This window comes from Bemisia tabaci, chromosome 4 (genome assembly GCF_918797505.1).
Source record: "Bemisia tabaci chromosome 4, PGI_BMITA_v3".
Classification (NCBI taxonomy): domain Eukaryota; kingdom Metazoa; phylum Arthropoda; class Insecta; order Hemiptera; family Aleyrodidae; genus Bemisia; species Bemisia tabaci.
The window spans coordinates 461,530-475,105 of record NC_092796.1 but is presented as its reverse complement, the minus strand read 5'-3'; the positions used below and the strand labels follow the sequence as shown (position 1 = coordinate 475,105).

The 13,576-nt window shown below is 37.8% G+C and overlaps 1 protein-coding gene across 1 annotated transcript in view; it reads right to left on the bottom strand.

Moving 5' to 3' along the window:
* Lrp4 (LDL receptor related protein 4) overlaps positions 1–12,975 on the bottom strand; it is a 63,405-nt gene extending 50,430 nt beyond the window's left edge. Inside the window, exons 1-4 of the mRNA XM_072299110.1 lie at positions 11,045–12,975; positions 6,584–6,685; positions 1,205–1,450; positions 40–192 (exon numbers count right to left, since the gene is read on the bottom strand). Coding sequence (XP_072155211.1) covers positions 40–192; positions 1,205–1,450; positions 6,584–6,650 — 466 coding nt within the window. The 5' untranslated portion in view covers positions 6,651–6,685; positions 11,045–12,975. The remainder of the gene's footprint in view (positions 1–39; positions 193–1,204; positions 1,451–6,583; positions 6,686–11,044) is intronic.
* Positions 12,976–13,576: the final 601 nt, after the last annotated feature.

Genomic DNA, 13,576 nt, shown 5'->3' with positions numbered 1-13,576 from the left:
CTTTATTCTAATTGTTATAAAATCAAGTTTTCGTCTTACCAGAGAGGACTTCGTCGGGGTATTTTCGTTGGAGATAATCTTCTCGATGTTGTTCTTCTTCGTAGACAGCCCCGCCTGTTCTTTCCTTCGGTTGCCGATCACCGGGTGAGCTGACTCTCGGTTTGTCACGTCCGTCATCATCCCCCTCCTTGTCTGCAGAGGGAGCCAAAGTTCAATTAATAACGCGTGAACAAAAGTAAACCAAACCCCGGGTACATGGAGTCAAAGATAGATTGACGAGAGTGCTAGGTAAATTTACGCAATCAAATATGATACTTTTTTTAAATGTGAGGGTTAAATCATGCCGGTCAACCTAAAGTATCAATCTTGCAACTGCCATTTATCTTTTTTCTACATGATTCCGTTCACTTTGAAGCATTAGATTTCTCTCGCTCTTATTTCTTCTTTTTCCTTTAATTTTTAGTAAAGGAGAAAGAGGATGCATTCAAACAACTAAAATCATAAAAAAAATTGAAAGTAGCATAATTTATACTGGATCTTTTACTAACTCCTCTTCGACAAACCTGATTTACGGTTGGTAAATTGAACTATTTTTTTTTTTTTTTTTTTTTTTTTTTTTTTTTTTTTTTTTTCACGCAAAGAGGCGTAAGCCATGTGGTTTAAGTGGCATACATTTGATGGAAAATTTAAATTCTCAAATTTTCTTTTTAAAAAAACTAGGAGCTGTGCCTATAGACTTATGGCCAAGGGGCGTGTCCCCGAAGCGCTATTAGCGCACTCGGCACTGAGCGTTACGCGATACTCTTATGCTTTCATTCAGTAGAGTATGATACGTATTCTGCCGTGCTCAGGACTCACGCCAAATGAACGTTCAGGCCTTGCCAAGTATGCTTCGATAACACACAAATTTCCTGCTAAACTTAGGAATATTTTTCTTATAATTTTTCTCAGAATTGTGTCCGTTTTTTGATCTGAAGTTCCTGAAAAATTTAAGGAAAAATATCCATATTTTCCCGCAAAAATAAAAATTCCATCAAAGGAAATTTGGCAAGTTCATGCGGCGTTCTTCCTTACCACGGCAGTACTTTACGCACATACGCAGTTACAGACGGGGAGGTGCGCTGGTAAGCTCGTACGCAGGAGAGGAGGCTTGTCTTCAATGATTTTTTTTTTTTTTTTTTAAATACCTTGCGAAAATACTCACTGAGTCTGGGGAATCTGACGGTGTCCAGCGGGGCATGTGCGCGGGAGTTGAGCGGCGAGGTGGCGTCGGGGTCAGCGTCGGTGCCCAGCGGGCGCTCCTGATCAGGATCCGGAGGCGCGTCAGGTTCAGCGTCGCCCCCCGCCCCCGCCCTCGCCCCGAGCTGGGTCCGTTGCAACTCGGCTGCATGATGCCTGAATCCGATCCGCTTGTAAGTATCACTCGCCGCAGCATTGCTTCCCAGAACGCCTGCAAAAGTCCACATTTATCAGAAGCAAAGCTTTAATGCAACTCTTCCAGCTCGGCGGTGATGCGTGTTGCGTATCCAAACCGATGAAGGCGCGCTCAGGGAGAGTAACGACTATCGCAACTCGGTAATATTGATTCCCATCCATTTTTCTCCTTTTTGGAGTATCGTTTATTAGCGAGGTCGCCTGCTGTTTCAAATAGAATCGATGGATGTATCGGTTCTTTTGGATACGTAAGAGTGGTTGATGCCTGGCGTTGTCGACTCTCAAGAAACCCGCTGGTCACGTTGTTGTCAATATGGACATTCATACTTATGTTGATTGCAACCGGGGTGATCCTGGGACCCTTTCAAAGGAATATACACTTGCTGCCCTTGGACCCATATGTATTTACACCATATATTCATAGGTGGAACTACGGTCGCATCACGTTATAACGTTTCTCGAAATAACGTTTTCCTCAGAACAACGTCCATTTTTTCAAGTCCCTGCTGGCCACGTCTCTTTAAAGTGTTGCTCGAAAATGCTATTTTCCGGAAACAACTTTTTTTACTTTTAATCCCTTTTCGAGAGCGTTACAAAAAGATACGACTTCATGAGGAAAAGCTGGCCTATAGGATGAGCAAAAAACAGCTTCTTTTTGAAAATCGACTTGATATTGATATCAACTTGAAGCGTGGAAAAAAGGTTTTTCGGTTTAATTTTTTTTTTTTAAAGAACAACATTCCGAGCCTACACATTTGCCCCGCCTACAACTCAGCTGAAGCGCGGATTTGCAGGGAAAATGATATGAAAGGCGCTGCCAAAATACAATTGGTTCGAGGGCCATAGTGATTCTAAAGACCAATTGGACCGCGTTAAACAGAAAGGGACCAAGCCACATCAGCTATTGCCGAATTGAATTGGGCAATTTAATTTTTTACATGAAAACGGTTGCGCGGATTTTCGTGCAAATTTCAGTGAAAATTCTCCATGGCACGAAGCAAATTCCTCATAATTTTCAAAGAAATACGAAAAAACTTTCTCTCGTAAAATATTTAATTGCCCAGTTAAACTTGGCAATAGCTCATGTGACTTGGTTCCCTTCTGTTAAACTTGGTCCAATTTAAATTAACTCGTGCTGGATGACTTGATGATTCATGTTGATAGCAGACACTTTTCACAAAAGAAAAATGAATGAAAGGTTTTTGAAAGATTTCTGGGAACTTTCATCTGAAACTGTAACTTGGTAAATTCTCACAGCGTGAAAAACTTTTCCTCTGTTCGCATAAGTTCTGAAATCTTAATCCTACAAAAGCCTAAGAATGGCACAACCAATCAGTAATGAGGGCTGAATTCCTCCACGAAAAATATGGCTTGGACAATACTTTCCCGATTAGAATTCTCTTTGTTTCGAGGAAAATAAAATGATTGATCTCTGAATGCCGCTTATGCTGTCATATTCTGTTTCCTAGAATTAGTGTCAATGCGAACTTTCGATTGACGAAACCGCGAGCGCTTTGACCTAACTTTCCAATTAAGTGTTCCCTTACTCCAATCCTTGGAAATACATAACACAGTCGGCGTGAAAAAGAGAGGAACAAAGTGAAACCTTTTTCACTATTTTTAAGTAGCCAACGATGAGCTCTACGTAATTCCTCCGAATGTAACAATCACTAAATTATCGTATAGCTCATTATTTGCGGCTGGTGAGGCATAGTTTAATTAATCTCTGGGAATACATAGGATTCGGGAACGCAAGTCCTTTCTATGTGGAATCACGAGAGCAAAATATCTGTCTGGGGTGCTGTCTTGAATCATGACCACGCGGTCAGTTAAAGTTTTGGGAAAGTATCGATAAATTTGTCAAGGCGGATTCTATCTTTTTCAAAAAGGAATCATTGTAATCTCACTGAAGGAAGGAGGAACTAATGAGGGCGTTAACTATTAAGGCGTGGAAAATGACAAATTTGTTTCAAAATAGGTAATGATTGCTGAAACGTTGCAGGTTTCTTATCTTCAGTAATATAAATACGTGGGTCGCTTAATGATCAAGCGGTGAACGATCATTTGGTGATTTAAAACTGCAATTCTTTGGCAACATGATCTTAATACACTGAAATTTTTATTTGACTTGTTTTCCGGTGAGATGGCTCTTTCGGTGGTTTTTGGAGGGGCGCTGTGGTATAAGCCTCTTGAAGGGGTAGAATGTTCAGTTTAATTGACGAATCGTCGAAAAAGCGCACGAGAAGATAGGATTTTGCCACCAACTGTGTTCAAAATCCATTTTTAAGCCCGCCGGAAGCTCCCGAAGTTGCAATGCCCGGCTTTTACACATTATGGGATAGTTCACCTACTGCATTTAATCGCATTACTTCGGTGTAGAGTCAAAGTTTAAAACTCTGGCAGTGTTGCCACCATTATTTATAGGAGTTTTAAATGCTAAGAGAGTTTTTTTTCTCTCTCACACATCACTGATGGCCGCATCCTTACCGAGCATGAACGACTGACTAGTCGGACAAGTAAAATTGCAAAATTAGGCCCAAGGATACATAATTGGACGTATTTATGCTAAAAGGAACTATGTGCATAGGGTCTGTGTGCGACGTAGTTCCTTTTAGGATGAATACGTTCAATTGCTCTTCATCGAGAATCTAAAGTGATTAAAATTTGGTGAGGTGACATCCCAACGGGCGAGGAACCTATTTTCGAAACTTTTACTGCACGTATGCCCCGTTTACTTAGTTCCAATTACAACACTTTCAATGGTGTTGGAATTCCTGTCAGGCAACTCATGTTACTGTAATGTCGGTTGTCTTACAGAATAAAATGCCTATACCGAAAAAAATGACTGTGCGCGGATAACCATCTTGGTTTTGTTAATTAAAAGTTGGTGCCGTGTACATGAAAAAATTGGTAGAATAACCAACGGCATTGTATTGTCCACAACGTCTTTAGAGAAATCAATCATTTTCAATTAGTTGCTACTAGCTATTACAAATCTGTTCACCGAGACAAAATTGATGGTAAACTGCTCCATCAAGTTGACTCATTGCACCAAAGAGTGCGCTTGCGCTTCACCTATCTTGTTTTTGGTTGATGCTACTCGGTTAAGTGGGCTCATTGAACTAAAGAATGCGTTAGTGCAAATTATAAACTTGTTGATTATGAAGGTCACCATCTCAGATAACTCAATTAAAGTATTTTGTTAGTAGTCTGCCCCGTCAATTTTTTACGCTTTACCAACATTGAGTCACCTCACCAAAGAAAGCAATCAGATATGGACTGATTACGGAAAGTATGTTGATAAATTTTCAAGAATTCATATTCAACCCACCTTGTGTGACTGATCAGCCTGTAATTATATGTTCGTGGAGCGTACTCCTTTTCCCGTCCCTGGCTCGGGCGACGGTAAAGTCGCCGCAAAACTATATGACTTCGCGCAATTAATTATTCTTGACTCTGCTCGGTTCTAATGATAATTAAAGGGCATTTATTACAACAATTCAGAAACGCGGATGATGTTAAATTTTTCACTGATTTAAAAAAAACGGATTAAAAGAACTAAAATATTCATCAAAACCAAAAATTATTTCATTCTAAAAGTAAAGTATACCTCATATCGTAATTTTTAAGGGGAAAAATAAAACTAACAATGATAGGAGCTAAAAATAGGGCCGCGAAGCGGCCCATGGATGGCGCGGAACGCCTTCAGGGGGTTGGACCGCGTAGCGGTCAGGGGGCATAGCCCCCTAGTATTTGACTATTTGCCTAGGCATTTGAAAACATGCCTAATTTTAGTATTTGCCTGCGACATATCGATTGCAGTGTTTGAAAATTTCTTTCCTCCCCCCCTCCTCCCCTCGGCACCAAGTTTTACGAAAATCCGACGAGCATGCAGGGACCGAGATAGCGTTTTGGGCCACGCCCGCCACCTTGGTTTTTTGAATTTTCGAAATTAGACTAAAAATTCGAATTTAATCGATGGAATGGGAGCCGATGTATCATTCAGGCTACGTCCGCCGTCTTAAATTTTCAAACTCAGAAAATTCAACTTGAAAAGCATCATACCCAAAATCAAAGCTCAGATTCGGCTTCCTCATGAAAAATCGATGCTATTTCATGTATCATATGTTACCATAGCATAAAGAAAAGAGGGTAATCATAGGCGTAAAGATTTTATCAAAGCCGGCCGGTATGCGGAAGTAGGCACAGAATTCAAACGTTTGAGCTACGCCGCCAGGCGCCTGCGTCAAGCATTTGGTTCGTCCGTTTCCGAGAAAACAAACTTCTTCTTACTCATCAGCTGACCCACTCCGAATCACCCATGTTGCCACGTCGGACTGATATGTTAGAATCTACACGCCTACGTTAATCTCTTTCCTTCATGATATGGTGACATATGATACATGAAATTGCATCGATTTTTCACGAGGAAGCCGAATCTGAGCTTAGATTTCGGATATTATGCGTTTTAAGTCAAATTTTCTTTTATCTATTTTAAATCACTCAGGAAAATTTGCTGAAACTCAGCAGAATAACAGTGTGTATTCTTTTAAAAACATTGATCAAAAATAAAACATTGACGGTATTTGATTCAATTAATCTCCGAGATAACTTGAACACGGTTGTTCTACGACTTTTTACGTATGTTGTTTTCTTCCGCATTGGTTGTCGGCAGCGTAGCGGCCAAAGGCACCTGGTACTAATAATAGTTTTCAAAATTAATTTTTTTCTACTTTCAAAATTCCAAGGAAATGGCAGAAATTTATCAATTGTTACTAATTTTTTAACAATGTTTCTTGTCAATTGTATGCTGTCGTTAAGCTAAACATGCCTGGTTTACCAGTAGGCTAGGCATGCACTATATTTAACACCATGTCAAGGCTTCAGTACTTTAGAGGGGTAATTTTTTTATTTTCTATTCTACATAATCTCATTTGTAAGTAGCCTGGGCTTATTTGTCCAATGCTAGAAGCACATTAGCCAATCATAAAAATAATCCTCGTTTGAAAATTTTGGATTGATTCTCGACATAAAAAGAAACAAAGAAAAAATAGATAAATAAAATGCAGTTATAAATAACAACGAAGAGATATGAACATGATTAAATTTGCTGCAAGGGAAGATAAATCAGAAATTTGAATCAACGTACCTATTGAGTAAAGCAAAACGAGTAGGAGAAGCAGGCCAAAGGTCATTTTTACCGGGTACTCAGCCATGTTATGGATATCATCTTTAATTTGCTCCTGAGTGCCTGGAAATAAAAAAAAAAAAAAAAAAAAAAAAAAAAAAAAAAAAAAAAAAAAAAAAAATTTGATCAAACAACAAACAGAAAGTCTGCAAACTTGGAAGTGCTAAGAGAGGTTAAATATTGAGTTTAAAAATTTTAGGGGCTAAAATTGATCTCACTTTAATGAGTGACCTCCAAGCCATCTCTTTTTGAAAAATACATTTTGTCCATTAATAAAGGTGTAAAAAAATTTAAAAAAAAGTCTAAAAATACGTTACCTCATATCAATGCTATGTAATGAAAGGGGGACAAGTTTTCTACTAGTATTTTCAGTAGGAATGAGGAGCTGCATCTTAAAGAGCGCGGTTTTTGAAAAAAAAAATGTTATGCTATAAAACATGCTGACCCGCGAATTCACTTCAGTAATACATGACGTTCATTTTGAATCACCTTATGTTTACTCCCTATGTAAACTTGGTCGAGTTAATTGGAGGAGAATTAGCGGAAAATTTTCCGTGGAAAATCGAAAAAATAACTTATGTATTAAATTTAGATTAATTTGAAGTGAAAAAGTGCGCTTCGCAAAGTTATTTTATTCGTTCATTTCCCCCTCATCGATTCTCAATAATAATTCTATTTTCAGAAAAGTCAATTTGATTTGCGGAGCGGAATCAAGTTCTTTCAAGTCAACGAGTATTAAAGTAAAGTTTCGATTTCTTCGGTGAGGCATTCCCAAGAGTTGTATTATTGGAAACAATACATTCCTCATTTGGTTCTCGAAGGGCCGGGATTCAGAGAAACCCACACATATTTATCTCTGCGCCATCGCAAGCACAGACTGAGGACTCAAAATAGATCGACTCAAACGGATTTCTCATTCGATAAGTTTCTGTTATTTTAAATCATTTTAATGAGGCGATTCATGTTTAGAAGAGTAAAGATCGAACGGACTAGCGTTTGATGTATCGAATTGTTTAGGTCAAAAATACGACAATACGAAAATACAAAAACGAATATAGAAACATGTGCCTAAAAAAGAACTCGAGTGAAACTGCAAAACTGCGTATCTCGGTTGCGGCAAATTCTCCGCTCCTATTTATACGTTAAAAGGAAACCGAACCAGCACCATGGCTTGAGTAAGTTTCCACAGAATATTTTTTATAAGAAGAAGAAAAATTAATGAAAATTTCAAAAAATAACAACTGAGTTTTCCATATAAAAAATGAAGCATGACAGGAAGTCTGAAACACCGCGCCGCAAATCGAGATACGTTGAAGTTACATTATCGAACTGTTTCCAAGAAAATATAAACTTTAGTTATTATTGAGCATCATCATTATGTTCGAATGCTCACACACAGTGTTACCAGATCATGTTATGGTTCTTTATTGTTTATTTACCTGTGTCAGAATAAGCAAACTTCCATGTAATAAAACTGCAATGTGCCGTAGAGTAATCCGGCAACAGCTACCATGATGATTATTGAAGATCTTTTTGTAACTTTGAAAATCATTTGAACATTAAGGTGATGTTTTATTTTAACTTAGGTAATCATTTGCGAAAAAAAGTACAATGTGCACGAGCAAAAATAGAATTTACCTACGAATAAAACTGCCTGCAATATATCCATACGTGTGTGTATGAATATGTATGGTTAGTAAATACGTTGATTTAAAGTTGCTTTAACAAAATGAAGTCATTAACACCTTGAGAAGAGAGATCAATACAGATATAGAAAGATGATTTCCTCGTAATTTTACCGCTGCTACGGTTGTTATGTAAATTAAAGGTCCATGGATAGTTATCAGAATAACTTATTTTCCTATAAATGTGCTACGAAAGTATGTTTGGAGTCTGTTCGTGGAATGTAAGTTTTCTTAACTGGAAATAGCACCAAGAGTGGAGAGAAATCGTAGTTCTCTTCGTCGTAAATTACATTAACACATGTGAAAAAGGATCATTTACTATTGTGTCGTATTGTGATTAATCGGCTGTCTTGTAAAATAATCCAAATCCTTTTTTCAAGAAAGGATGAAAATCTTGTTCTGGATCAGAAATACTTTTGCCAGTGCTTTAAGTCTCCCTATTTGAGAATTGAGCCCATTAAAATGCATTTTTTGGATTTACTAACTGTCAACTTTTTGTTGGCCTCTTTTGTCCTATCTTTCTCCTCAAAGTGTTTCATATTTTGAAGCATTTTTGTTCTTTTTCCTTTCTTTTTCATTTTCATTAACCTTTTTGTATGAAAACCAACCCGTCATCTTATCCCCATCATGTCATTTTGGGACATTAAAATAGACACCTTTATTAGAATGAGGTATAGCTGCCGTTTGTTGTGACAGAAGTGACAAAAGCGTTGATGTTTTGAGTGACAAAAGCGTAATGTTAATGCAAACGTCAGGATGCAACTATTCGTACCCCTTGCCTGTCCGTGTCGCGTAACCACAAAATTGAAGGCGCAGTAACTTGTGCTACGTATCTCACAACAGCCGCAGACCATTCTCTTCGGTCCCTGACTTCTTACTCGAAGCTAGTCAGTCAAGTGTCGGACTTTTTTAATCGGCAGTATACGTAGGAGGCAAGTAATATAATTGACTAAGTAAATTAATAAATGCACAATACTTTACTAAAAATTAATGTCTCCTTTCTGCACAGATTTATTTCATGCATGAAGCAGGAACGTTGGCACGCAAGTTAGACAGGTAAGGAGGCAGCGCACTGAATGAACATCGCTTTTTTCCTGTATCGTATTTTTTGAAAATTATCAACTAAGACAAATCTCTTTGTCAAATAAAAGCCTTTTTCAGACGCTATGCCCGGTATTTTTAGACATCAAACAGGACCTCCTTGTCTTTCTCCTCTCGAGGGTAGGTTTACATTATCCCAAACAGTTGTAGATACACAAAGTATGAGGGTGGATTTCTAACCACAAACGCAGGACGAGGAATTTTCAACGAAGCGATTCTGAATTAAGTGTACAGTTACCTACGTAAACTATACGTTTTAATCCGACGTATGAATTGTAATACACAGGCACTCCTAATTAACAGTTCTCTAAACATTAGGTAATGTAAAGAACTATTGAGAAAAGCCGAAAGATTTCTCTCGTTGGGCTCACTAGTTCACACTGTACTTATCTTTTTACTACCAAATTTTGTCACCAATATTTAAATATTTTTATGTGTTACGCTTTCTTTCGGTTAGTTTTTCTTCTTTGTTCATTTAAAAGTCTTCTCTTCGTTAAGTAAATAAAATTGCTAATTTATCTTCTCTTAAATTAGCCGCCAAATGAAATAGTTTGTGCAATGAAATAATGGTCTGTGGAACAGTCCATTGCTAAATCAGAATTTCTGAATTTTATCGTAATACTTTAGAAAAATAGTTGAGTGTAAGAGAACTTATTGGATAGTAGGGTTTTCGGAGTCAAAGTACTTTTTAAAATGACAAAAATTTCGAAAACATGCCAAACATCATCACAAGTTTAACAGGACCTCAAAAACACGTGTATCAGGGCTTGATTCTAATATTTTGCTTCATACCAGGGATTATTTTCTCAGAAAATGGAATTTTTGGTTTACCAAAAGGAGTTGACAAGTTTTGCAAAGAAAACCACAACTACGCTTATAAAGCACCAATCATTTCATGAAAGATCTTTAGAGGGTAGAATATGGGTTATCAACGTGAAAACATACTTTGATACAAGTATGAGCCAAGAAAGATAAAATCAAACTCTGTGGTTCAACGTAAAAACGGCGTGTCTTTATTTAACATTTTTTCATTTTTTTATTTTTGATAAGATGCTTTTTTACAACAGAAGCAACGAATAATCATTATTCATTTTTTCAAGTCAACGCCAGCATACTATCAGGAACTCAAAATGAAGACTTGTGGCTAATGAGTTATCCCTCGTAATAGAGTAGTATGCGTTGAGGAAACATGCGAAATTCGGGATGAAGTCACGGCGTTTTGACGCAGACAGCAGCATTTGACATTACTGAACTTTAGACTCTTAAATTAATGCGAATATTTCAAAGTGATCGTTAGGATTGATGTTTTTCCCGATGACAAGGATGTGGATGAATACGCACAGTTTTTATGAGAGCATTTGCTGATCAATGCAGCCGACTGTCTCAGTCCAAAAAGATCCTCAAAAAGTTTGATTTCTCGACAAAAAAAACATAGTTGACACACTTTAAAACCGTCACAATTCATAACACCAAATACATGAGTTTAAAGCTGTTTAGACCTCCAAGTATGTCATCCCTCCGCAAAATGCGTGGGTGTGTGAGCCATTTTCTCAGATACTTCCTGGCTCTCACATCAAATGACAGTCACTAGGAAGTGATGATTCCGATATGAGCGGAGCGGAAGAATCAAACTTACCAAGATTCCAGGGGTAGATCTGAGTCTAGGAAAGGATATTGGAGTCTCAAAGTGGGTACGGTCGAGATAATCGTTGATCCGAGGCACCTGATTCACATGATTACTGCGAGAAGGAGGCTGGCTCCATGTAAAATCGAGAAGCACCGCACGAACGAGAACTTGTGTGCTTTTCCGTGAGAGGGCTCTGTCGCTCACCCCGATCGATTCCTGTCCGCGCAGCCGTTCCCGGGCCCGGGCCCCATATTCATCCCGCTGCATGTAACAAGTGGGGTTGTGAATAATGCACGCTCAAGTATGACGGAGGTTGCCACGTTTAATAGGATATTTCATCGGCCTTGTAAACGGCCATTGCTAATGCTTTGAACTCTGATCAAAGTGGCAAGTAGTTTTGCCTGTACAGAATATTTCACACTGCCAAGGGATATTCGAGTCAGTGCCAAAAAAGATTGAGCCCTGGGTGAAGGACAATGCCATCAGTTTTGATTCATTTCAGCCCGAAAGGCCCGTATAAATTTATGACATGTTAAGAAAAAGATCCCATTTCATTTGCTTGTATAACGCATGACTAATGCGGCTGAGATCGTACAGTTTCAATTACAACTCGGAAGAAAATGAATCATCTTACAGCTAAATTATTTTCAAAGGAAACTAAGTATAAATTAAATACAATAAAAGTATTCTATTCGGTCTTCTAATTTTCATCGAATGTTTACCAACAGCTTGGCTCTGAAGTCTAATTTTTGGGCGGAATCTACATATTTTTGCGAGCTATGAGAATTTTGGATAATAAGGCAAGCGATGTTGCAGGGAGTGAGAGAAGGATGCAAGTATCATCGCATAGTTTATGATTGGACGATGTGAAAATTTTATTACCCAGAAACTCTCTTACAGTTATTATTTTCTTTTCATTATTTGCAAGTTTAAAACGTTTTACCAAAATATTTTGTTGCATTTGAGCATAAACTCCAAGATTATGATCAACCTTGCAACCTACCAAATAAGCTGATAAAATGTTAAAACGGATAAAGGAAAGTATGGTCAGTTCACCAAACGACCGATGGTAAATTTATTTTGGTCTCCATACATCGACGAAAAATGGTTTACTTTTTTGAGAATTTTGGGATGATGCAGAAATTCCTCACACCCTTTGTTAGTTTTGAGAGAACGGGTGTGAAAAACTTCAATTAAATTGCTAAGTGAGGAAGATGGAAACTGACACTTTTTCCTTCTAGCGTGAATGAATGGTGATTCGTCTGAAAAATTTGAATGTAAATGTTATCATCTGTAGTATGTGATGAAGCATTTGTTGTAGATTTGAAAACAACGGAAGCTCGTCTCAGCAACAGTTTTGACCTCGCAATCCGCTCTCTATGGTGAACGTTGAGAACTAAAACTGTAAAAAGCAACAGTTTGGCCTTAGGTATCGCTCTCTGTAGGGCGAGGAGAGAACTACAAGAATGAACTCAGAGTGGATACCGCACAGGGATAAATTTTACTAAAAATCTATTGCATGTAAACATATTGTTTGCCTCTTTTTCTATTAAAAGTTTTTTATCGATTAAGGAAAATCTATCGGTAAAAAGCAATCTTCCTCACTCTCTCTGACTGATAAGGTTTTTACTAATTTTTACTTGGTTACTCGTTACGTGTCACTGCGTGTTTTGAGCTTGAGATTATTTAGGTTGGTTCCCCTCTAAACGTATGAAGTCTGTTCCCTCGCTATTCTAATACCTCGTATAAAGGTTTGTATATCTCAAATTTGAAGGCGCTTCGAATGCTCTCCTGTTATCGTCGCAGTTAGAGCGAAAAACAAACATTCATCATGACGAATTTGTCTAAACTCATTGATTTTATTGAATAATTCACAATTTTTGGTTAATGGCAATTCTCCAGAAATGACTTGTGTCTAAATGGTTCTTAAAATATGCACAATTTAACAAGAAAAAAAAAAAAAAAAAAAAAAAAAAAAAAAAAAAAAAAAAAAAAAAAAAAAAAAACACTGACACATTTATAAATTTTACTTTTGAAGAATTAGCAAAACTTTTAGAACTTCAGTCTTAGAGATAATAGTTGACTTTTCCCGTAGGGTGTTAAAAGTCACACATGCTTTGATAAAGGATTTCGATGTAGAACACGTTCCTTAAATATATTTACTGGATCGAGTAATTGACTATTCTCATGAATTGGAGGTGTTTACGGAAGTTTCTTGTAAGTCCACAGTATCACCAACTCATATTGTCAGCAAACGACTTGCCTCACGACGATTTATTTCTCGTCATGGCTATGCAAGATGAAAATGATTCGTTGTGGCCAAATTTATACGTAGAATACAAGCAACGGTGCAACGGCTCGATCGACTTTTTGCGTGGAACTTGCAGAGGCCAGCGGGTGGATTATTGAATCGCAATTGAATGATCCTGATCGATACATCCCTATCTTAGTAATGCTTTTTATCGATTGAGGTCATTCAATTGCGATTCAAACATTCACCCGCTGGCCTCTGCAAGTTCCAGGCAACAGTAGAACAGTCGA